We start from the raw sequence: 26,050 nt of genomic DNA, 5'->3' as shown, positions 1-26,050 counted from the left end.
TGACTACAGGCTGATGACTACCTACTAAATTCACTATGTTGAAAAATATTATGAGGGCTTTTTCCAAAGAAAACTTTCTGGACACAAGTCAACACTCATTCTCTACTATGGGATGGCAGCCACTGTAACTGTTATGTTGATTGGATCTACCCAGTCTCAAGAACAAAGAGAACTGAGAAATCACCTAGGTAATCCAAGGCTTAAATGCAAGGCACTGAGAAAGAAGGCTGACTTTCTATTGTATAATTTTCTTGGCTGCCCAAGTACTGTATTTGTATGCCCTAGAATTTGGAAAATACTGTAAGGCATTGCTTGTTTCTTTTTCTCCCATAGACTCAGATTCTTGTGTATAGCATGAAAAGCAGTTGTTAATGTGGAACAATGCCCTATATTTCCTTTTCCAGACTGGCTGCAGACTGGCTGTTCCAGACTGGCTGTTTCTCTTTCCTGTGGAATTGTGGAGCCCTTTACTGCATTTGTTGTTAGACCTGATCTTAGGGTCATTCTTGCTGGATTCCACTGAGATAGAGAGATGAATAATTCAGGAAGCATTCCCATGTCACTTGACGCATAAATGACTCTGGTGACATTGATCACATAATCCCTCCCCCTTGCATTATCTACAAGGCTGCCATATGACCCTGCTTCACTTTGCTGGTGCGGATCTGCCCACTAGGTTTACAAGAGAGAAACAGGTACACTCATGCAAATTGATTGTATTTGTGAAAACATTAAGAAGCCACAGTAAATGAAATGAAACAGTTATTTAAACTGCCCCCTTGATAGTCATAATTATCCAGCTGAGGTGTTTCTTTGAGAGAAGAATATAGACACCAGGTCCACCAGGGTCTCCACATTTATTTTCAAGGCCAAAGGAAGTGACCCCTCGGAAAACACCGTTGCACAACAAAGGGCTTCCAGAATCTCCCTGGAGGAAAACAAGAGGGGTCAGTGTTCGGCATTACTACTAGTGAAATGGAAGAAATTCTGCAGCATTTAATATGGAGTTAAGACCAACCTTGACCTCATTGAAGATAGTGCTTAAAAATTAAAATGTTTGGAAATAGTTTAGTATTTTTGAATTGGTTCACTTGGTTTATTTATGAGCCAGTGAAAATCAAAATGAAACTTGCACATGTTATCAGCTAATTTTGAGACTGTTGCTCTGCTTTTGGAAAGGAAAGTCTCCTGTTTATTTGTCATTTTCTCAAAATGCTTAATAACTCAAGGGGCAAAAGAGTCAAATGCAGATGGTACATTGAAGCAAAGAATAAAAACTATGTTTTCTGGTTCTTCTAGCAGATAATTGCCTTCCAAAAGAAACAAAACCAAATCAGTCCCTTTCAGGCAAAAGTTGGCCAGATAGAGATATGAAATAAAGAACCATGTTAGAACCTGGGATCCTCTCTGGACAGGTATAGTTCCCCTGCCTGTTACAGTCATGGCATTTGCAGAATTAGTCCTTTAGGTTTAATTCATCAATAGCCAATTTCGGGGTGTTGAGAGAACAGGGAAGGATTGCCAAGCTTCGGTGGTGGCAGGTGGCTGGTGGGATGGGAACTAGCATCTTAGTATGCTGCCGTGGCCTTAGGATGCTGCATGTGGGTTCCAAAAGCATGAAGGTCCTGGGTTCCTGGGAGCCCAGCATGGTGGACAAGGGAGGGAATGGGGGAACTAGGGCAGAGAAGGGAAAGTGGACAGGTACTAAAGACAAATGTTTTCTTTTCCTGGGATTTGACTAGCTTTGGTTCTGAAGGCAAGACATAGATCTAGGGAAGGACAGAGACCTTTGGATTTCTCAATCTCTGGTAACTCCCAAACTATGCATACTGCATACCCTTCTTCAGGTAAGACTCTGTAAGGTCTTTGGGACAAATGAGAAATGCAAGCTAGTACTCAGTTTAAAAATCTGTAAAATGTTTCTTCTATTCTCGTCTTTAAGCATGGCCCTGTCCCACCCCTTCTCAGGGGGTTCTAGGATGGAAGCTTACACATTTTCTGGTATGAGTCATGCTTTGAACATTGAACAGCATGTTTACTGGAGATTAAACTAAGCTCTGGGAAGCTATAGGGTCTGGCTGGAAATATTCAGCCAGGCTTGACGGACATTTCAGACCTGCTGATGTTAAATGGCAGAGGAACGTAGTGGAGAAGGAGAGGGAATGTACTGACATGGGGAAAGCGTACTGAATGGCCTTGAGGAACCTTGACTTCAGCTCTCCTAAGTGTTGTATATCTTCAAGTTTAGATCTCTGTATGTTAATATGAAAAATGAGACCAAACATTGCTTCTTAGTAATTTTTGTAAAAAGCCAAAAATATGTAGTGCATGCACACCATGCACTAGCAGTGAGCTTCTTATTTTTGATTAGTGACCCACTTGAGCTGAGCACATTCATGTATTTGACTGGGGTTTTATTAAACTTATTTCAAGAAACTCTAGGATCCTGTAGAAGCCAGTGCCATGACAAAACAAAGCATGATGTTACATTTTCTCTGTCTGCATGACTGACTTCAATAGCTAAATGTGGGATCTTATTTTACTTACATTGCACGAGTCTTTTCCACCTCGGAGGCTTCCGGCACAAACCATATTCATTCCAATCACAGGGTTAAAATTATAGTGATTTGGATCATTGCAGATTTTTCTGTCTATGATGGTGATATTGACTTCTCTCAGCGTATCGGACTGAGATGCACTATTGTGAATCCTCCCCCAACCTGCAACTTGGCACATGGTTCCTGGTTTCACGTCATCCCCCTTTTTAGGCAGATGAAGGATAGTCACATATTTGTTAATTTTTGCTTTTTCCGTCAGCTGTTGGAAGAAAAACATAAAGTGTTAATGGGATAAGATATTTACATTTTAACTTAAATTATAGTCCAAATTTTCAGGATCCTCTTTATGTAAGTTTTTACAACAGTGGCACCAAGGAAATGTTTTCATGTTGGTGGCCAGATTGTAGAAGGTTCTATGACTTTTGAGAAGATAATCAAAGATACGTACCTGTAAAAGTTTAAGATCACCTTCGTGTGTGGCTGGGTCATAGCATGGATAGGGAAACTCTTTCTTAACACGCATTATCTGTTTTTCTGGCTCTTTCCTGGTTATTGAGTGAGCCCCAAGAACGACCTGGGACCTTTTGTTCCTGAGAACAGATACAACATTATTTACTGGATTTCTTCTTTGTATTAGCAATTGAGCATATATGCTGATCAGTTTCATTGTCCCATTTGTAAGTATGGAGGTGGGGAGACATCTTTGTGGCTCAGAAAGAAAATGTGTGCTTTAAAGAATAAAATAATGTTTATGAATAAAAGAATGTTTATGAATTCATCGTCATCATCATCACCAGCTTGTTTATAAAAAGGTAAACTAGGTTCATTGAAAAACAAGAGAATTCCATGGCAGCAAAGCCAAGCCTTGTGCTTGTCTGCCCCTCTACCCCTGCCTTATTTAGCTGTGATGGAGAATTACTTATTAGCTGTGATGGGAAGCAAAGATCTCAGTAGTCCAGGGACAGAAGCAAAAAGCAGCCAATAGTTGTAAAGTAATGCACTGAAGGGGTCTTTTCAAGAAAACAACAAACTCAAATGGGAAAACTTTCAGAAACAGATTGCCCCATGGAGGACCCTATTTGCATGGCATTGAGTGTGTTGAAGGGATGGTGGTCTGAAGGAGGGGTTCAGGAGTCTTTTTTTTCTCTTAAAGATTCATTTTGGTCATCAAAATCAAAATGCTTTCTGATGAACTGATGGTTAAGGCTATCATCATTCACAACCTAGTATAAACTACACCAACCAGGTTATGCACACTGCCTCTTTTCCATTACATCAGCTGAGATTAGTCTCACTTAAACGATCACATGTACCCCCAACATATGTGCAACTATTATATGTCAATAAAAAGTAAATAATAAAAAAAAAGAAAAAGACCTTAGAACAGTGCTTTCCAGTAGAGCATATTTTTATGATGAAATGTTCTATGATCTGCACTAGCCACATGTGGCTACTGAGGACTTGAAATGTGGCTGGTGCGATCAAGGAACTAATTTGATATTTTATTTAACTTTAATAGATTGAAATTTACATAGCTACCTCTAGCTAGTGGCTATCATATTGAATGGACTAGGTTTACAGGCTTGATTTACAGAGTAGGAAAAGACCAGGCCTGGGAAGAGGTTTGAATGTAGCGGTCGACAGGAGTAAAGAGGTGGCCAAAGACGTGAGAGGAATTCACGGAGGCATACAGGAAGGCATTGGACACAAGATTTCTGTACTTGATGGTTGCACCCAGGGCTCTGAGAGGGCACTGAAAGTTTCACCCTTCCATGCTGAGGCTAATTCTACCCGGGCATGCAGTCATGAGAGAAGCAAAGCTCTGCAGCACCTGTACCCAATGGCTCAGTGGAGATCTACAGAAAGAGCTTGTGGATGCTACTTCCTCATTGCCTGATTCTTTGTGGCAAGTCTGGGCTTAACTTCCTTTTAGGCTTAAGCAAGTGCCCAAAGACTTAATTGACGTGAAGATACATGTGAACCTCCCATGGCTTTAGTGGGATCTACTATTTATTTTATTTTATTTATTTTATTTTGAGATGGAGTCTCACTCTTGTTGCCCAGGCTGGAGTGCAATGGCACAATCTCGGTTCACTGCAACCTCCGCCTCCTAGGTTCAAGCAATTCTCCTGCCTCAGCCTCCAAAGTAGCTGGGATTATAGACATGCACCACCATGCCTGGCTAATTTTGTATTTTTAGTAGAGATGGGGTTTCACCATGTTGACCAGGCTAGTCTCAAACTCCTGACCTCATGTGATCTACCTGCCTTGGCCTCCCAAAGTGCTGGGATTACAGGCGTGAGCCACTGTGCCTGGTCTGCTCTTTTTATTAATGTTTCCCCAAATTAGAGTATCTTTACAAACATTTTTTTAAAAACCCAGGCACTTACAAGTTACAGTGAGCTGCAGTCAACACCCAGTCTTTTGCAATCAAAGCCCCAGCACAGATGGATTTTCTGTCAAGACTAAGTAGGACCATGTAGGGTCTTGAATGAGGAGTTACTTCATTTCCTCCAATAATTTCTTCACAGACATCTGTTCAAGGGAAAAAGACAAATTAGATTGGTGTTCACCCCCAAAGAGCTCTACACAAAGTCACGTTTCTAAGACCAGCCATACTTTTTGCGCTCAGAGAGGAAGTCTGGATGAGAGCATTTCCCCCTGCTTTTACTCTATGTACACCCGTAGACATCTGATACAAATCCTATTCCTGTTGGACTTTAGGGTCCTGCTCTTCCACACATAGAAGCCAGGCCATTGACTGTTCCAGGATCATTAGGCTAGAAGTCACAAACCAGCAACCTCAGGCCCCAGGGCAGAAAGCTCTGCCTTGGTCTTTACCATCAACAGTTGCTGCAGGAGATGCCAGTGGTAGTGACAACCTCAAGTACTTCCACCCTTTTTGGCTAAGTATTAATTTTGGGGAAATAGATAAGACTTTTAGAAGCCTCATAACTTCCCTTTTAACCCCAAGCCATTGCAAAAACACAGCTTATGAACCGATATTAGCATCATTTAGCTGTGACCCTACCCCTCAGTCCTTTGGTCATTATGAGAGTTTTGGTTATTAAATTGCACTGTTCTCACTCATAAGTTAAGAAAATAACATCGATTACACCTCCCTTTCCATCTCTAGACCAAACCATGTGGTTTAATCTAAGGTATTTTCCAATGAGATATGGAAGAGAGGAGAGAAGATACTATATGCCGAGAATTCTGCCTAAGTGACATTTCCTTGATGATGATAGTGTAGAAGTAGAGACCCATTGTTAGGGAACAGTGAGAGCTAAACACAAGGCAAACCATACATGCTGATAGATAGAGCACCTTATGTCTCAGTGATACACTCTGAGCTCTCCACCTCCTGCACTAGATGTTCTTGGATTCTCCCAAAATACTTTTGCTAAGACTCATGGTTTCTTGAATAGGGCACAGTGCCTCTTGTCCCATAATTAGGACTAAGTCATTGCCAAATTCACAGGCAAGTATTAATGGCAGCTATAGAAGCCTTTCCTAAGATTTTATGAGGGTGAGAGCAAGGAGGAGAGTGACCACATGAAATGTGGCTAGTGTGATTTGAAAAAGCAGAGGTCTCTGCTTTTAAAAAGGGAACTGGGAGGAAGAAATTCTAGGCTCTAGAAATAAAAGGGTAAGGAGCTTATAGAAACAAGAGAACTTCACCCAATCCCAATTTTCCTAGGATGATTCATGTACAGATAGATTTCAACCGTGCCTTGCTTTGCTGTGTCTGTTCCTTATATGGGCCCACACTGCCCTCTCTGAACACAGGAAACAAAGAGGAACACAGCAGTTTGCTTTTGTTGTTTCCTTTGAAGAAAAGATATGGCTGGATTTATCTGCCCTGTTTTTTTCTATTATGGAGAATTTAACATGCCTGAATATAGTCATACTACGCCCTGCTTATAACATAGCCAATCTTTGTCCCAAATGTCCTGCAGTCTTGTTATTTTGATATTTCTTCTCTCTCTCTCTCTTTTTTTTTTTAGGTGGGGAACAGAGCCCTGCTCGGTCACCAGGCTGGAGTGCAGTGGTGCGATCTCAGCTCATTGCAACCTCTGACTCTCTGGTTCAAGTGATTCTCCTGCCTCAGCCTCCCGAGTAGCTGGGATTACAGGCACGCACCACCATGCCCAGCTAATTTTTGTGTTTTTAGTGGAGACAAGGTTTCACCATGTTGGCCAAGATGGTCTCAATCTCTTGACCTTGTGAACCACCCGCCTCAGCTCCCAAAGTCTTCTCCTATGTAGGTGCATGATAAACCAGAGTTCTTTGGGAATTCCTGGCAAGGCAAGTTATTACGTAAGTCCCTGCCTCCAAAAGCTGATGAATCATGGGAAAAACCATGGCTGGCTCCATATTGCTACGGCTCGAGAGTAGTCCTCACTTCCTAGTAGGCTGTTCAAGGGAAATCTGGAGCTCCCCAGGAGCTGTCACCCTTTCAGTGGTGATACCATGAATTATACAGCATTTTAAGCCATGCATGCGCAACTCATGCAAAAGCAGAAATATTGATTACCATTTGGTAGACAAAAAATTAGCTTAATAAAAAATATTATAGCACTCCCAAAGGGTTAACGAGGGAACTGGCCTAATGTCTTAATGTATTGCCAAAGAGTCTCTAGACCAGAGAAATAAGTATAAAAATTCTAATAATTCCTGATTCACTTTTGCTGTCTAGGTCAGATTTGTCTTAGTTTTCTTTAAACGATCTATGCATTTTCTGCAGCAGGAAAGGCTGAGCTGACTAAGTTGCCACTATTCCTTTCCTGGAAGGTACTATTTGTTGTACTAACACAAGAGTTTTGTTCACTCATTTTTACGTTGTCTTTTTTGGCAGTTTTCAAGTTACAAATTGGCAGCGATAAGCATTGGTGGTTCTGCTATCTTTTGCAAAATAATTGTGAGAAGAAAAGATGTTTTTTTCTTCTAAAATACAGAAATATTTAAAATCCAAGAAAGAATGCTATTTAAAAAAAAATAGAGACAGGGTCTCACTACGTTGCCCTGCCTGGACTCAAACTCCTGCACTCAAGCGATCCTTCCACCTCAGCCTTCCTAGTAGCTGGGACTATAGGCATGTGCCATTGTGCCTGGCTAAACATTTTAAGACCTGGGGGAAAACATCTTCTTTCAGTATAGGAAGGTAATATTACCAAAAGTTCATTGAAAGTCTGCTCCATTTTGCTTCGTGGTCATAATGGAAATGAGAAGAATCAGTCTTACCTTCAGGAATTAGCACAAGAAAAACGACAACTGAGAGAGAGGATGCCAGAAATCTATAGGAGTTCCTCATTGTGACTGCTGTCCCACATCAATCAACCTGAAAATCTGCTTTCAGTTCTTAACTGCCTCTATCTATATACTGAGAGTAAAAGGATGTGGTTTCCTTTCTTTCTTTTTTTTTTTTTTCAAATTTCAAAGTTTAGCATTAGGAAACCAAATCCAAATAAGTGAGAATGGTGGATGATGGCTCACTGTCAGCAGGCATGTTTTCCTTTGCTAGGACTGCTGAGGGGGGTGCTGGAATTCTACATGGTGGGAGGGGGGCAAGGGACTTTGTTGCCATCAGAGTACACCAGGGAAGACTGTAAAGTGTCTCAGCTAAGATTTTGAAGATGCTTTCATCATCTGCAATATTATCTACAGTATCCATGACTGGAAACTCTTGAAGACTTAAATTAGAGTTTTAATAAAAGTCCTCAAAATTGGTCACCAATCAAACTTCTTTCTAGCTGTCTCTTTGGGTTATATAAGAATTAGCAGGCCAAGTGCAAGGTGAGGACAGGAGGGAGATTTGTTTACATAGAGGCTCCTGCCTGGATTTTCCTTCCCCACTTTGTGGTGAGTGTTTATTGTGCTCCTGTCTGGTCTGTGGCAGGTGTGGGGACATGGGCTGGAGTGGGTAGGGGCTCTTGGCCATTTCCAGCTCTCTGATTGTGCATTCCTGATTGTCTAGTTTCACAACTTTAGATACTGAAAGTATCTCTGAGTTTCCCTCCCACCCTCCCTTCCTTCCTTCCTTCCTTCCTTCCTTCCTTCCTTCCTTCCTTCCTTCCTTCCTTCTTCCTTCCTTCCTTTCTTTCTTTCTCTCTCTCTCTCTTCTTTCTTTCTTTCTTTCTTCTGAACAGGTTTAGCTGAGAAAAGAAGTGGGAGTCATTTTTGTTCCAATGTTGGGGAATGTCTCGCTCTAACAAGAGTCAACCTCAGTCCCTGGAGGAACAGTATGCAGTGTGCTTTCTATCAGAAATGAGTTCAGCTCTCTTTCTGAGCTGAGGATGTGGTCTCCAATACAATACAAATGGTCAGATGTGCTGTCAGGATGTTGGGTACTGAACCAACCATCCCCATAGTTAACACTCTGATGACTTCAAACCTAGTGGTTACTTCTTTAGAAATCAAGTGACCTTAGAAGGGAGCCCTGCTGAGACCCCTGTGTTTCTTTTTCTCAGATATTACAAGTGTATCGAAGGTTCATCATTTTCAGTAATAGCAATAAGGTACCCTGCTACTGGTTTTGGTGAGTAATTTTAGTGCAGACTTAAAAAAGTAAAATTGTAATTAACTACACCTACTGAAAAATTCTTAAATAAACCATTGACAATTTTGTTTATTTTTATGTGAATGGTTGCTCTTCTTCCATTTATGTTGACTTCTAACAACTTTATGAGACATAATTCACACACCATAAAGGTCACCCATTTAGAGTGTATGAGTCAATGGATTTTAGTATATTTGCAGAGTCGTGCAGCCATCACCATAATCTAATTCTAGAACATCTTCATTATCCCCGAAGAAGCCTTGTATCCATTAGAAGTCACTCTCTTTAGGCAACCTGCAATCTACTTTCTGTCTCTATGGAATTTGCTTATTCTGGACATTTCTTATAAATGAACCATACAGTATGTGGTCTTTTGTGACTGACTGTGTTCTCTTAGCATAATGCTTTTGAGTTTCATCTACAGCGTAACATGTATCAGTACTTCATTCCTTTTTATTGCCAAATAATCCGTCATATGGATATAGCACATTTTATTTGTCCATTCATTGGTTGATGGACATTTGGGTTGTTTCCCCTTTTTAGCTATTATGAATAATGCTTCTGTGAACATTTATGTACAAATCTTTATGTGGACATATGTTCTGATTTCTGTTGGGTCTATACCTAAGAGTGGAATTGCTTGGTCATATGGTAACTGTATATTTAACATTTTGAGAAACTTCTAAACTGTTTTCCAAAGTGGCTGTGTCAATTTATATTTCCACCAACAATGTACAAAGGTTCTAATTTCTTTACATCATTTCAATATATTTTTTTAAAAAATCACTATTTTAATGGGTGTGAAATAGCATCTCATTGTGGTTTTGACTTGTATTTCCCTAATGATGAATGATGTTGAGTTTCTTTTCATGTACCTACTTGCCACTCATATATCTTCTTTGGCAAAATGTCTATTCAAATTATTTGCTCTTTTTAAAATTGGGTTGTCTTTTTATTATTAAGGTATAAGTGTCCTTTAAACATTCTGGATACGAATTTGTTATCAGACATATGATTTGCAAATACTTTCTCTAAGTCTGTGGGTTGTCTTTTTTTTCTTGATGATATCTTTCGAAGCACATTTCTAATTTTAATGACTTACAACTTAATCTTTTTAATCTCTTTTGCCTTTGGTGTGATGTCTAAAAAATTATTAACTAATCCAACATCATAAAGATTTACTCCTACATTTTCTTCTAAGATTGTTATCGTTCTATTTTGTTTTTACCTTTAGGCCTTTTTTTAATGTTAAATTTCTCATATAGTTTGAGTTAATTTTTGTGTATGGCTGATGTGGGGTCCAACTTCATTCTTTTGCATGTGAATATTCAGCTGTCCAGCATTATTTTTTGAAAAGACTATTCTTTCCCTGTGGAATTTCCTTAGCCCCTTTGTTGAAAATTAAAGGTTAGAGTTTATTTCTGGCCTCTCGGTTCTATAATATATATGCATATGTCTATGCCAGTACCACACTGTCTTGATTACTGAAGCTTTGTAGAAACTTTTGAAATGAGTCCACCAACTTTGTTCTAATAATTTTTTCCAAGATTGTTTTAGCTGTGAAATATGAATGTTAATAATTATGTATGCAGTGATTTCTTTACATTCTTGGGAAAAATTTTAATTTATTGTAATGTGAATGAGCCGTTGCAATGTCATAAGCCAGAAGTTCTCAAAGTATGGTCTGTGGACTCCTAGGGGGTCCTGAGACAAGTTATGAGGTCAAAACTGTTTTCATAACAACACTAATATATTGCTTTCCGCTGCCAAACCCCACCATGTGTCGACATTTACACCGATTGTACAAAGGCAATGAAGGGTAAAACTTTGGGTGCCTTAGTGGGAATCAGAGCAGTAACACCAAACTGTGCTAGTAGTCATCATATTCTTCATTGTCAGGCATTTTCAAAAGAAAAAACCAGAACAAAACCCAGTTTTACGCAAGAATGTCCTTGACGAAGCAGTAAAAGCAGTCAAATAATTTAAATTTAATAATCTTGATCATGTTGTAAATGTCTTTTTAATATTCACTGTGGTATGGAAAGTATGCAAAGCATGCATAAGGCACTTCGGTTGTAGAAGGGCTGTCTTGAGGAAAAGCACTAGAGCAACTGAGTTGTGAACTGATCTGTGTCTTTTCTTGGAATACTGTTTTTACTTGAAAGAATGCTGATGAGGAATGATTATTCGGACATGGACATTTGGTGGACATTTTCTCAAATGTGAATGAAATGAACTCGATACCTTAAATAAGTTAACTGATAATTTTTGTTGCTAATGACACAATTAGAGCTTTCAAGAGAAAGAATTTTGGGGAAACGTGTCTGCTATCACAAGCTTGATCTCTTTCCAACACTTAAAGATTTTCCTGATGAGATGGTGGTAGTATTAACAAATATGACTTTTAAAATATCGTATAGTGAAATGTGTCAACATTTGGAAAATCTGCATAATTCAGTGAATTGAGAGTTTCCGAAAGGGCAATGTGTGCTGTTACACACATTTGGTTTTGAATTTGCTGTGCTCTTTCCAAGGCACCAGAGTAGTGAATCAGCTATTGAGAAAAATGGCTGGAATCATATTAATTGATTAATTACACAGACATTTATTGAATGCCTATTAGATGCCTGGTGTAATGCTAGATGTCAAGGATAAGAAGCAAAGGGTATCATTTGCTACTCTGGTAGCCATCTATTTCTTGACATAGCAGTAGTTAAGGAGGTGTGTTCACTGTGATAATTCATGGAAAAATAAAATGTGTGCAAGGGGGAGGGAAACTGTCTGCTTAAGGCATAGACTTTCAGAGCTGGTAGAGTTATGGGGGTTTATAATTTATTCATTCATTTTGTAAAAATATTTATTAAACACCTAGATACTGGGAATACATCAGTGAGCAAAACGGACAAAAATCTCTGCCCTTATGGAACTTACGTTCTAGTGGGAGGAGACAGAATTAAGTAATAAGTATCAATATGATAAATAAGATATATTAATATATTAGAAAATGATATAAAAAAGTTGACGGTTGGAGGTAGGGAGTGTAAATTGGGTATACGTGCATTGTGAGAAGGTGGCACTTTAGCAAAGACGTGAAGGAGGGTGAGAGTGTTAGCCATGAAGATATCTGGAAAAGGGCTGGAAGACTAGCATAGTTCGAGAGAAGTGAGTGAGGGAAGCACAGAAGGAAATGAGGTTAGAAAAATAGTGGGGGACAAAACTGTGAGGGCCTGTGGGTCACTGTATGGACTCTGCCCCTTACCTTAAGTGAGATAAGGAGTCATGTAGGTCATGAGAGGGGGAGTGACATGATCTGATGTGCTTGAATGGGATCACTTTGGTGACTGTGGGGAACAGATTGAACAGGAACCAGGATGAAAGTCGGAAGATTAGGAGGAAATTGCAGTGATTCAGGCTGGAGAGGATGGTGGCTTGGATCTGTGGGGCAGTGGGAGGTGAGTGAATTCTGATCTGTTTTGAAATTAAGACAGGTAGAGATCTCTTGCAGATTTGGTGTGCAGTATCCAAGAGAGGAGTCAAAGAAGACTTCAGAATTTTTGATCTGAGCTACTGGGAAGGTGGAGTTGCCATGAAATAAAATGGGGATGTCTGAAGCTGAAGCAGGTGTAGAGGGGAAGATGGAGAGGATGGGTTGTGTCTGAGACGTCTGCTAGACATGTGAACAGAGCTATAGAGTAAGGTGGCTGGATTAGGGAGATGCCTGAGCTACAATCATGGATTGGGAATTATCAGCATGTAGATGGCACACTGTCTATAGAGTCAGAGAGCCTAGCCTCCACTGAGAAAGGAGTGAGTGTGGATGGAGAAGAATTTCCCAGGACCTATTGGAGGGTCACCCCATCTTGAAAGTGGAGGAGAAGAGGAGCAACCAGCAATGGCCACTGAGGAGGAGAGACCTGTGAGGTGGGAGTGAGGCCAGGAGACTGTGGTGTCTTAGAAACCAGCACAGTCAGTGCCACCAAGAGGAGGAGAGTCCACTGGTGCCACATGCTGCTGAGAAGGTGAGTGAAAAGGGACGAGAATGGACCATTGGATTTCACAAGGCTAACAAGGTAACAAGGTGGAGGTCTTTGCAAGAGTCATTTCTTAGAGTGTGCGGCAAAAAACCGTATTAGAGTTGAAGAGAATAGGAGAGAAATTTGAGTGAAGACATCTCATTTGAGGAATTCTGATGTAAAGAAAAGCAGAGAAATGGGGAAATGCCTGGAGAGAGAAATCTTTTTCTTTTTTAGATGAGAAGAAAAATGCATGTTTGTGTGTTTTGTCATTTACAAGTGTGTGGGATTGTACCTTGTGTACAAATGGTAGCCTGTCTGAAAAGAAATCATTAATGAGAGCTTCTACTCTACATGATTAGCTGAGACTGAATCACAACACTTATTATCTACCCATGGCAAAAGATGTCTCTTGAGAAAAAGTTCTTTGATTCAGTGACCATTTGCTTTATTCAGAATTTGAAGATGGTTACTTTTGTGTTTCCTGTTAAAAGAAAGTCAATCCAGGAAAGGCCAGCATATCCTTTACTCTTCCAAACAGAGTTCCAAAATGTCTGTGGCCCTTAGAATTTAGAGTTCAGTGTTCTATTCAGTGTAGGAGTGTGGGGAGAGATGAAGGGGGATTTATACTTCTCACCATATACTTCTATATATTTTAATTTTTTACAAAAATTCAATAATAAACATAATGAGAAAGATCTAGTGTGTATTTTAGATATTTGGAAAATTTGAAGTTTGAGGCTAGGAATAGTTCAGGACAATTGAATCATTTATTAATTATAAATGGTCTAAAGTATCATATGCCAGCACGCCTCAGTTCAGTCAGCATGTTGATGTGCATTTTGCCTTAGCTAGCCAATTTATACATCCAAGCCGTGAACTTAGTTCTGTTATTATTAATAAATTGTGATATATAACAAAGAAAAATGGCTTCTTTTACCTGCTACCATTTATGTCTCATCTTTTTCTCTGGAAGAGCTGAATTATAAAAAACTCACTCTCTAACATGTCTGACTGATTTATCCAATTTAATTCATCAAACATTACTTGAGGGCCCACCATGTGCCAGGCAGTGTGCCCAGCACTGTAAATACCGAGGGAACAAGGACATGATTGCTGCCCTTGAAGCATTTGAAGTCTAGCAGAAGACAAGAAGAACACCACAGATAATGAGGACACCTGTTTCAGATTCTGATAACATGGAGCAGAACAAGAATATACCACATTAAGAAAGTAATTGGAGAAAAGATAGATAATATTTCATACTCCCAGCAGCCATCACAATTAGCCCCTGAGATCAGCCCTATATTTAAACAGACTTATACACATTCTGGATTTCTGACTAGAATGGCCACAGACTTCACAACAGCCTGGTAGAAAGATTAGTCTACAAGGCAGACACCGGCTCCATCACTAAAACATTTAAGATCTTGAGCAGGGAATTAGTTTGTGCCTCCATTTTCACACCTGTTAACAGAGAATAGTGACACATAGGGTGTAAAACGAAATGGTCCCAGAATTTGAAGTCAAGAATTGTCCATCCTTCAACTTCACACCTCCTAGGATGGGTATCATCAAAAAAACAGAAAATAACAAGTGGTAGTGAGGATGTGGAGAAACTGAAACCCTCATCCACTACTGGTGGGGATGTGAAGTGGTGCAGCCACTGTGGACAACAGTGCACAATGGCTAAACACAGGGTTTCCATATGACCAAGCAATTTTAGCCTGCATTAGGCCATTCTTGCATTGCTATAAAGAAATACCTGAGACTGGGTAATTTATAAAGAAAAGAGACTTCATTGACTCATAGTTCTGCAGGCTGTACAAGCATGGCACCAGCATCAGCTAGGCTTCTGGAGAGGCCTCAGGGAGCTTTTACTCCTGGTGGAAGGTGAAGTGGGAGCGGGCACATCACATGGTGAGAGTGGGAGGGAGGTTGGGGGGAGGTGCCACACACTTGAATATGTAGTGTATATGCTATTCAGTTGTGAATTGGTGGGACGCATGTAACAGCTTATCAACGTGGAGACATTGGTACTTGATAGCCTCTTGAGGAAAATTTGCTCCCAAATTTTAAGCTGGAAAGTCACTGGAATAACTTTTACAATACATGGCCTTTTAGATTTCTGGTATGTATGTTAAGAACTGTGTACAAATTGAAATGTCTGTATTGATCCTCGGCCAATAAAATCTCAATTATGACAGAAAAATGTGGATTTACTTCTTCCCATGAATTATCTTCATCTTTTATTTTTTGATTATACATTTTATTTTTTTCAAAATTATTTTCATAGAATACATTTTCACATTAGAGATTCCCATAGTGTGAACATAACAATTTATTACTTATGGTTTTATATTTGTGGACAGATTGTTTTAGAACAAGTAGAACAAATTTGAGGATTGTCTCAGTTTATACTTTGTAATAGTTTGATACATCTACAAGGTGAACCTTGCCCTTAAATGGAACCTCTCTATATTCAGAAGCACTCCAAGCTATTTTTCCTAAGATTTAGAAATTGATAATGTGAGATGTCAGCATTTCCTAATTTTAAAATTTCCCTAGTATATGCAACCATCAGTAGGTGGTATCTACTGAATAGAGAAGGAAGTTTAAAAAAATTAAACACTATCTAAGTTTCTGCAAAGTTTTTATTCATGAATTAACAGTATTTCCCTTTGTCCACTACTCCCAGGGCAAATAAAGAAGTTTGATCGTATATTAATAGTAATAAAGCTGGATTCTCTTTAAGAGATTGATAAATTTAAAGACTCATATATCATGTTTTGTTATACTATGAGTCTTTTGAGAAGCTGGGAGGCAACCCCATTAACTCACCAGAATACAGAGCTCAGTCTCACAACTTCTTAGACAAAATTCCTCTCAAACCTTTTCCTTAAAGATTAAATTCTGAAAATAATCTTGTGATTAAGAGAAGGCTGTCCACCAATGGACTCATCTGTTATTTCTTCCTGATTGTGAGCTGAACGGCATGACAACACAGAGGAAAAGAAGCATACATCAATTCTTCAAAGTATTAAGTCAGAAAGGTCAGAGCTTCCACAGCATGGCAACAGTTTTGCAGATGTCCACATTGTGATGGTTGAAATAGCAAAGCCCAGCAAAATTTAAAACTGAAATTGCCAAAAGCCCTGCCTGGCAGCTTTCTGTGAGACGTCCCCATGAACATAGTAACAACTTGTTCAAAGCCCCAGCGACCGTGAAGAGTGAGGGTTGCAGCCAGGGAGTAGTCCATCGCAGAGCAAGGATTCAAATAAGCAGCCAGAAGCTGACTCAGGAGCAAAACACTGACAACCCTCTCACTAGTCCAGTGGAGAGATGCAGTCTTGGAACCAGAATGGTGGCTCAGTGATAAGTGAATGTGCTGCACTCCACACCAGTCTGGGGTAGGTCGGTCCTGAAGAAATGCTGAGATATGAGCGGGTCTGAACACTGGGGTTTGCAGCAACAGAGCTTGACTTCCTTGGGCACTGCAAAGGGCACTCAGCTTCCAGAGAGCCGCCATCTCATTCCTGAGGGCTCAAGGACATCCACCAACCCCTGTCTTCACTCTTTCTTTCTTTTTTCTTTCTTTCTTTCTTTCTTTCTTTCTTTCTTTCTTTCTTTCTTTCTTTCTTTCTTTCTTCTTCTTCTTTCTTCTTTCTTCTTTCTTTCTTTCTTCCTTCCTTCCTTTCTTTCTTTCTTTTTTCTTTCTTTCTTTCTTTTTCTTCTTTCTTTCTTCTTTCTTTCTTTCTTTCTTTCTTTCTTTCTTTCTTTCTTTTCTCTCTTTCTCTCTTTCTCTCTTTCTCCCTTCCTTCCTTCCTTCCTTCTTCCTTCCTTCCTTCCTTCCTTCTTTTTTAATTATACTTTAAGACCTAGGGTACATGTGCACAATGTACAGGTTTGTTACATAGGTATACATGGGCCATGTTGGTTTGCTGTACCCATCAACTTGTCATCTACATTAGGTATTTCTCCTAATGCTATCCCTCCCCCAGCCCCCCACCCCATGACAGGCCATGGTGTGTGATGATCCCCTCCCTGTGTCCATGTGTTCTCGTTGTTCAACTCCCACTTATGAGTGAGAACATGTGGTGTTTGTTTTTCTGTCCTTGTGATATTTTGCTGAGAATGATGGTTTCCAGCTTCATCCATGTCCCCGCAAAGGACATGAACTCATCCTTTCTTATGGCTGCATAGTATTCCATGGTGTATATGTGCCACATTTTCTTAATCCAGTCTATCATAGATGGACATTTGGGTTGGTTCCAAGTCTTTGCTACTGTGAATTGTGCTGCAGTAAACATACGTGTGCATGTGTCTTTATAGTAGCATGATTTATAACCCTTTTGGTATATAATCCTTTTGGTAATCCAGTAATGGGATTGCTGGGTCAAATGGTATTTCTAGTTCTAGATCCTTGAGGAATCGCCACACTGTCTTCCACAATGGTTGAACTAATTTACACACCCACCAACAGTGTAAAAGTGTTCCTATTTCTCCAAATCCTCTCCAGCATCTGTTGTTTCCTGACTTTTTAATGATCATCATTCTAAATGGTGTGAGATGGTATCTCATTGTGGTTTTGATTTGCATTTCTCTGATGACCAGTGATGATGAACATTTTTTCATATGTCTGTTGGCTGCATAAATGTCTCCTTTTGAGAAGTGTCTGTTCATATCCTTTGCCCACTTTCTGATGGAGTTGTTTGTTTTTTCCTTGTAAATTTGTTTAAGTTCTTTGTAGATTCTGGATATTAGCCCTTTGTCAGATGAGTAGATTGCAAAAATTTTCTCCCATTCTGTAGGTTGCCTGTTCACTCTGATGATAGTTTCTTTTACTGTGCAGAAGCTCTTTAGTTTAATTAGATCCCATTTGTCTATTTTGGCTTTTGTTGCCATTGCTTTTGGTGTTCTAGTCATGAAGTCTTTGCCCATGCCTATGTCCTGAATGGTACTACCTAGGTTTTCTTCTAGGGTTTTTATGGTTTTAGGTCTTACATTGAAGTCTTTAATCCATCTTGAGTTAATTTTTCTATAAGGTGTAAGAAAAAGATCTCATTTCAGTTTTCTGCATATGGCTAGCCAATTTTCCCAGTACCATTTATTAAATAGGGAATCCTTTCCCCATTTCTTGTTTTTGTCAGGTTTGTCAAAGATCAGATGGCTGTATATCTGTGGTGTTATTTCTGAGGGCTCTGTTCTGTTCCATTGGTCTATATCTCTGTTTTGGTACCAGTACCATGCTGTTTTGGGTACTGTAGGCTTGTAGTGTAGTTTGAAGTCAGGTAGCGTGATGCCTCCAGCTTTGTTCTTTTGACTTAGGATTGTCTTGGCTACATGAGCTCTTTTTTGGTTCCATATGAACTTTAAAGTACTTTTTTCCAAATCTGTGAAGAAAGTCATTGGTAATTTGATGGGGATGGCATTGAATCTGTAAATTACCTTGGGCAGCATGGCCATTTTCACGATACTGATTTTTCCTATCCATGAGCATGGAATGTTCTTCCATTTGTTTGTGTCCTCTTTTATTTCATTGAGTAGTGGTTTGTCGTTCGCCTTGAAGAGGTCCTTCACATCCCTTGTAAGTTGGATTCTTAGGTATTTTATTCTCTTTATGGTAATTGTGAATGGAAGTTCACTCGTGATTTGGCTCTCCATTTGTTATTGGTGCATAAGAATGCTTGTGATTTTTGCACATTGATTTTGTATCCTGAGACTTTGCTGAAGTTGTTCATTAGCTTAATGAGATTTTGGTCTGAGACGCTGGGGTTTTCTAAATATACTATCATGTCATCTGCAAACAGAGACAATCTGACTTCCTCTTTTCCTAATTGAATACCTTTTATTTCTTTCTCTTGCCTGATTGCTCTAGCCAGGACTTCCAATACTATGTTGAGTAAGAGTGGTGAGAGAGGACATCCTTGTCTTGTGCCGGTTTTTAGAGGAAATGCTTCTGGTTTTTGTCCATTCAGTATGATATTGGCTGTGGGTTTGTCATAAATAGCTCTTATTATTTTGAGATATGTTCCATCAATACCTAGTTTATTGAGAGTTTTTAGCATGAAGTGTTGTTGAATTTTGTCGAAGGCCTTTTCTGCACGTATTGAGATAATCATGTGGTTTTTGTCATTGGTTCTGTTTATGTGATGGATTACGTTTATTGATTTGCATATTTTGACCCAGACTTGCATCCCAGGGATGAAACAAACTTGACTGTGGCAAATAAGCTTTTTGATGTGCTGCTTGATTTGGTTTGCCAGTATTTTATTGAGGATATTTGCATCGATGTTCATCAGGGATATTGGTCTAAAATTCTCTGTTTTTGTTGTGTCTCTGCCAGGCTTTGGTATCAGGATGATATTGGCCTCATAAAATGAGTTAGGGAGGATTCCCTCTTTTCTATTGATTGGAATAATTTCAGAAGAAATAGTACCAGCTCATCTTTATACATCTGGTAGAATTCGACCATGAATCCAACTGGTCCTGGACTTTTTTTGGTTAGTAGGCTATTAATTATTGCCTCAATTTCAGAACCTGTTATTGGTCTATTCAGAGATTCAACTTCTTCCTGGTTTAGTCTTGGCAGGGTGGATGTGTCCAGGAATTTATCCATTTCTTCTAGATTTTCTAGTTTATTTGCATAGAGGTGTTTATAGTATTCTCTGATGGTAGTTTGTATTTCTGTGGCATTGGTGGTGATATCCCCTTTATCATTTTTTATTGCATCTATTTGATTCTTCTCTCTTTTTTTCTTTATTAGTCTTGCTAGCGGTCTGTCATTTTTTTGACCTTTTCAAAAAACCAGCTCCTGGATTCACTGATGTTTTGAAGGTTTTTTGTGTCTCTATCTCCTTCAGTTCTGCTCTGATCTTAGTTATTTCTTGCCTTCTGCTAGCTTTTGAATGTGTTTGCTCTTGCTTCTCTAGTTCTTTTAATTGTGATGTTAGGGTGTCCATTTTAGGTCTTTCCTGCTTTCTCTTGTGGACATTTAGTGCTATAAATTTCCTTCTACACACTGCTTTAAATGTGTCCCAGAGATTCTGGTATGTTGTGTCTTTGTTCTCATTGGTTTCAAAGAACATCTTTATTTCTGCCTTCATTTCGTTATGTACCCAGTAGTCATTCAGGAGCAGGTTGTTCAGTTTCCATGTAGTTGAGTGGTTTTGATTGAGTTTCTTAGTCCTGAGTTCTAGTTTGATTGCACTGTGGTCTGAGAGACAGTTTGTTGTGGTTTCTGTTCTTTTACATTTACTGAGGAGTGTTTTGCTTCCAATTATGTGGTCAATTTTAGATTAAGTTTGACGTGGTGCTGAGAATAATGTCTATTCTGTTGATTTAGCATGGAGAGTTCTGTAGATGTCTATTAGGTCCAGTTGGTGCAAAACTGAGTTCAAGTCATGGATATTCTTGTTAACCTTCTGTCTCATTGATCTGTCTAATATTGACAGTGGGGTGTTAAATTCTTCCATTATTATTGTGTGGGAGTCTAAGTCTCTTTGTAGGTCTTTAAGAACTTGGTTTATGACTCTGAGTCATCCTGTATTGTGTGCATATATATTTAGGATAGTTAGCTCTCCTTATTGAATTGATCCCTTTATCATTATGTAATGGCCTTCTTTGTCTTTTTTGGTCTTTCTTGGTTTAAATTCTGTTTTATCAGAGACTAGGATTGCAACCTGTGCTTTTTTTTGTTTTCCATTTGCTTGGTAGATCTTCCTCCATCCCTTTATTTTGAGCCTATGTGTGTCTTTGCATGTGAGATTGGTCTCCTGAATACAGCACACTGATGGGTCTTTATCTGATTTGCCAGTCTGTGTCTTTTAATTGGGACATTTAGCCCATTTACAGTTAAGGTTAATATTGTTATGTGTGAATTTGATCCTGTCGTTATGATGCTAGCTGGTTATTTTGCTCATTAATTGATGTAGTTTCTCTATAGTGTTGATGGTCTTTACCATTTGGCATGTTTTTGCTGTGGCTGGTACCAGTTGTTCCTTTCCATGTTTAGTACTTCCTTCAGGAGCTCTTGTAAGGCAGGCCTGGTGGTGACAAAATCTCTCAAAAATTGTTTTTCTGTAAAGGATTTTATTTCTCTTTAACCTATGAAGCTTAGTTTGGTTGGATATGAAATTCTGGGTTGAAAATTCTTTTCTTTAAGAATGTTGAATATTGTCCCCCACTCTTTTCTGGCTTGTAGGCTTTCTGCTGAGAGATCCACTGTTAGTCTGATGGGCTTCCCTTTGTGGGTAACCTGACCTTTCTTTCTGGCTGTGCTTAACATTTTTTCCTTCATTTCTACCTTTGTGAATCTGACTATTATGTGTCTTGGGGTTGCTTTTCTCAAGGAGTATCTTTGTGGTGTTCTCTGTATTTCCTGAATTTGAATGTTGGCCTGCCTTGCTAGGTTGGGTAAGTTCTCCTGGATAATATCCTGGAGAGTGTTCTCTAACTTGGATCCATTCTCCCTGTCACTTTCAGGAACACCAATCAAAGTAGTCTTTTCATATAGTCCCATATTTCTTGGAGGCTTAGTTCATTTCTTTTCACTCTTTTTTCTCTAATCTTGTCTTCTCACTTTATTACATTAATTTGATCTTCGATCACTGTTATCCTTTTTTCCACTTGATTGAATCAGCTATTGAAGCTTGTGTATGTGTCACGAAGTTCTCGTGCTATGGTTTTCAACTCCATCAGGTCATTTAAGATCTTCTCTACACTATTCTAGTTTGCCAATCATCTAACCTTTTTTCAAGGTTTTTAGCTTTCTTCCAATGAGTTAGAACATGCTCCTTTAGCTTGGAGCAGTTTGTTATTACCGACCTTCTGAAGCCTACTTCTGTCAACTCATCAAACTCATTCTCTGTCCAGTTTTGTTCCCTTGCTGGCAAGGAGCTGCGATCCTTTGGAGAAGAGGCACTCTGGTTTCTCCCCATCTTTGTAGTTTTATTTACCTTTGGTCTTTGATGTTGGTGACCTACAGATGGGGTTTTGGTGTGGATGTGCTTTTTGTTGATGTTCATGCTGTCTCTCCTGTTTGTTAGTTTTCCTTCTAACAGTTGGGCCCTCAGCTGAAGGTCTGTTGGAGTTTGCTGGAGGTCCACTCCAGACCCTGTTTACCTGGGTATCACTAGTGGAGGCTGCAGAACAGCTTCATCCCAGAGGGGCCCCCTGCCTGTATGAGGTGTCTGTCAGCCCCTACTGGGAGGTGTCTCCCAGTCAGACAACACGGGCGTCAGGGACCCACGTGAGGAAGCAGTCTGTCCATTCTCAGAGCTCAAATGCCGTGCTGAGAGAACTACTGCTCTCTTCAGAGCTGCCAGACAGGACATTTAGGTCTGCTGAAGCTGTCTGCTGCCTTGTGTTCTGATATGTCCTGCCCACAGAGGTGGAATCTAGAGAGGCAGTAGGCCTTGCTGAGCTGCAGTGGGCTCTCCCAGTTTGAGTTTCCTGGCCTCTTTGTTTACACTGTGAGCACAAAACCACCTACTCCAGCCTCAGCAATGGTGGATGTCCCTCACCCTGCCAAGCTGTAGCATTGCAGGTTGATCTCAGACTGCTGTGCTAGCAGTGAGCAAGACTCTGTGGGTGTGGGACCCGCTGAGCCAGGCATGGGAGGAATTTCCTGGTCTGCCAGTTATGAAGGCCATGGGAAAAGTTCAGTATTTGGGCAGAAGTGTACTGTTCCTCCAGGTACAGACTGTCACGACTTCCCTTGGCTGGGAAAGGGAAATCCCCCAACCCCTTGCACTTCCCCAGTGAGACGACACCCAGCCCTGCTTCGGCTCACCCTCCCTGGGCTGCACCCACTGTCCAACCAGTCCCACTGAGATGAACAAGTTACCTCAGTTGGAAATGCAGAAATTACTTGTCTTCTGCATCGATCTCGCTGGGAGCTGCAGACTGGAGCTGCTCCTGTTCGGCCATCTTGGAAGCCTCCCCACATCTTCACCTTTTCTACCACCAGCACAGATCATGAAGTTTTCAATAACCAGTTTGAAATTATAGGGCTCTGCACCATTGCATATTTTTTGGTCCATCATAGTGACGTTTGTTCACTTCTCTCAAGGTGTTTTCAAAACTTTGCATGAGTCTCTTTTTGTGCTTTCCCATCCTGCCACATGACACTTGGTATGAAGTTTCACATCCTGTCCTGTTTTTGGTAGATGAAGTTTCCTACAGTTTTGCTCTTGGTTGCTTACCTTCCAGCTAGAAAACAGGAAACGGAGTTTCAGGCAGGAATGACAGTAACAAAAAACAACAAAATAGCCCTGATTGAAATATATACTTGCTTCTGTAGTCTTATGAGGGACATGGCTTAAGATATGTGCCAACGTGTCTTGACAATCAGTAACTGATTTTTAAAAAGTTACAGGACACTTTTTTTCAGAAGTGCTTTGCTAGGCTAGTCTAGGTAAGCTTCAGTTCAGTTGACCTGTCAGTGATAAAATTATATGGTGGTGGCTGACAGTTCTGTGGTTGAAAACCTGTGCTGAGAATCCATTTTTATTCAGGCAGTCTTATATTTGTGAACTGACTGGTACTGTGACCAGTGGAAGAAAACTAGGGATCCTGGTGCAGTGGGGCAGGGTGGGAAAGGGGCCAGTGTCCTCATTTTCCATTTTGGTGGAAATGTGTCTTCCCTACTTGTGAGCATGAGCAAACCAGCCTGCAGGTTTCACCTGCTTTCAGTTGCTTGCCTATACTCTGCCTTTTCTTTCATTCCCTAAGTCCTCTTCTTTGCTCACCACCTTTATTTCTCTTTTTCCAAAAAGTCAAGGCAGGGAGAGTATGAAGAATGATCAAGGTTGAGTAGATGGTAGAGGGAGGCGATTCTAGTTCTTTCATTTCTTCTTGCCTTAAGCTGAGTTTGAAACTGCAGGGGCTTCTGGTATTTTGGAACTGCTAAAAACACAGGGGCACCACAGCAATGGTCACTATCACATTCCTATGATTGCATTGCTTTCAGGCGATGCTTCCTGATATTACAGTGTTCCCACTTCCTCTGTGCTCCTTCTGATTACTGGAGCTCCTGCCCCCCACCTTGCTAACATTGTGAGGTGAAATAGCCACAGATGAAAGCCTTTCTATAGAACAGGACTTGAAATGTGCCTGTGCAACTTTCCGACTTCTCACCCACTCATGTTTCCTCACAGCCTGCATGCTTGCTATCTGGGTGGATGGACAGGGAGGAGGGAGACCTCAAAAAGGACTTTGGGGCTTAATGAGTGTATTGGAGTCTGGGAAGCACGTGTTTGTAAGGAGCAGTCCATTTAAGCTCTCTTATGGTCAACCACATAGGGCTACCATGGCTGAACAATTAAGTTTTAGCCCTGGAGGTTTAACTACCCTGGTGAAGTCCTGACACTCTCTTTGTGGATTCCCTCGCAGCATCACACTATTGGCCATAGTGTCAAAAGTGGGAAGGAGTTTACTAGCTCTAACAGCATAGGTTCCTCACCTCCCCTACCCACCCCATTCCCTTCTAAAGGTAAGATTTTCAGGTCCTGAAGGAGACCTGACTTCTACCACTTGCTTGAAACCTGAGTCTAGAATCCCTTCTCTGCTTTTGATTACATTTGCCACTGTCTGGCTTAATTCCATCTCTTATTCAAAATTATCCAAGAAATATTTATCAAGGGCCTAATTATGTATCATATACTGTTGTTCTAGGTATTGGAGGTCATAGAAGTAAGTAGACAAAAGTATCTCTCATGTGGAGCTTAGATTCCAGTGAGGGAGGCAGGCACGGGGTGTTAGATGCCATGGAGAAAAATTTAACAGTGGGGTGGGCCAGGGAGTGCCCTCTGAGGGGTGGGGAAGGGAGTGTCCTTCAGGGCCTAGGACGCCTTGTTGGAATCAGGCTGTAAGTGGTGGGGGGCAAGGTGCATGGAGGTTTTGCCAGAAGTGCACAGAACCCTAAGGGCTTCTCTTTACTGCTCTCTTTATTGATGGGAGTGGGCTAACTCTCTCTTTATTGATGGGAATGGGCCAACCCCTGGGCTTTCTCTCTCTCTCTTTTTTTCTTTTTGAATCAGGGCCTCTCTCTGTCATCTAGGCTGAAGAGTCATGGTGCAATCACAGCTCATCCAGGATGCAGTACAGTGGAACCATCACAGCTCACTGCAGCCTCCAACTCCTGGGCTCCAGCAATCATCCTGCCTCAGCCTCATGAGCAGCTGGGACTAAAGGCATGCACCACCATGCCTGGCTAATTTTTAATTTTTTTGTGGAGATGGGAGTCTCACTATGTTGCTCAGGCTGATCTGAACTCCTAGGCTCAAGTGATCCTCCTGCCTTGGCCTCCCAAAGTGCTGGGATTACAGGCATGAGCCACCATGCCAGGATGCCAGGCTTCCTCCTAACTCCTGCTGGTGACCATCGTCATCAGCCCTTTAGGGCTAGTGTGAACTGTTCACACTTTTTCTCTCAGACCTGTTTTTCCCTACTCCACTTTCTACATGGCAGCCAGAATGGTCATTTAACAACAAGGCTGATCATGTTGCAAACCTGCTCAAAACACTTTACCATTTCCTTCCCCATAAAGTTCAAGTTTATTATCAAGGTTTGCAAGGCCTGGCTTTGTAGTCTGTGTCCTGCCTACCCATCTTTCTCAGATCTCATGTTAACTCCTTTTTCTCCCCTCTTCCTCCAAATGCATTGTCCAGAAAGACACCTCCAGTACATACTCTTCTTCCTGCTGGTAAGGACCCTCCCTCCCTTCCTCCTGGCTGACTCTGTCCTTCTCCAGGAAGCTTCCCCATATACTCAAGATAGAGCTGTCTTCTTAGTTATCTCTGTCATTGATGGACAAAATACCATCAGATCAGAGCTGGAGACTTATTTGTCTGGGAGAAAGTTCTGATTTCTAGCAGGCTGGCACTAACAGCTAAGCACTGAGAGCTGGGCCTCAAATT

General features: G+C 40.6%; 1 protein-coding gene and 1 pseudogene across 1 annotated transcript; both read right to left on the bottom strand.

Annotated features, from left to right (window-relative positions):
* Positions 1-696: 696 nt before the first annotated feature.
* Positions 697-7,949, bottom strand: GZMA (granzyme A). Its single transcript, XM_033179565.1, has 5 exons — positions 7,803-7,949; positions 4,949-5,093; positions 3,007-3,148; positions 2,548-2,817; positions 697-928 (listed from the first exon to the last, which is right to left on the bottom strand). Exons 1-5 carry the CDS (start codon positions 7,870-7,872, stop codon positions 767-769), a joined length of 789 nt encoding a protein of 262 aa, XP_033035456.1. The 5' UTR covers positions 7,873-7,949; the 3' UTR covers positions 697-766.
* A 7,550-nt stretch (positions 7,950-15,499) lies between these two features.
* LOC117065122 lies at positions 15,500-16,733 on the bottom strand (annotated as a pseudogene).
* Positions 16,734-26,050: the final 9,317 nt, after the last annotated feature.

This window comes from Trachypithecus francoisi, unplaced genomic scaffold, assembly GCF_009764315.1.
Source record: "Trachypithecus francoisi isolate TF-2019V2 unplaced genomic scaffold, Tfra_2.0 Lachesis_group2, whole genome shotgun sequence".
NCBI lineage: Eukaryota > Metazoa > Chordata > Mammalia > Primates > Cercopithecidae > Trachypithecus > Trachypithecus francoisi.
The sequence above is the reverse complement of the archived record's forward strand: the minus strand, read 5'-3'. Positions and strand labels throughout refer to the sequence as shown.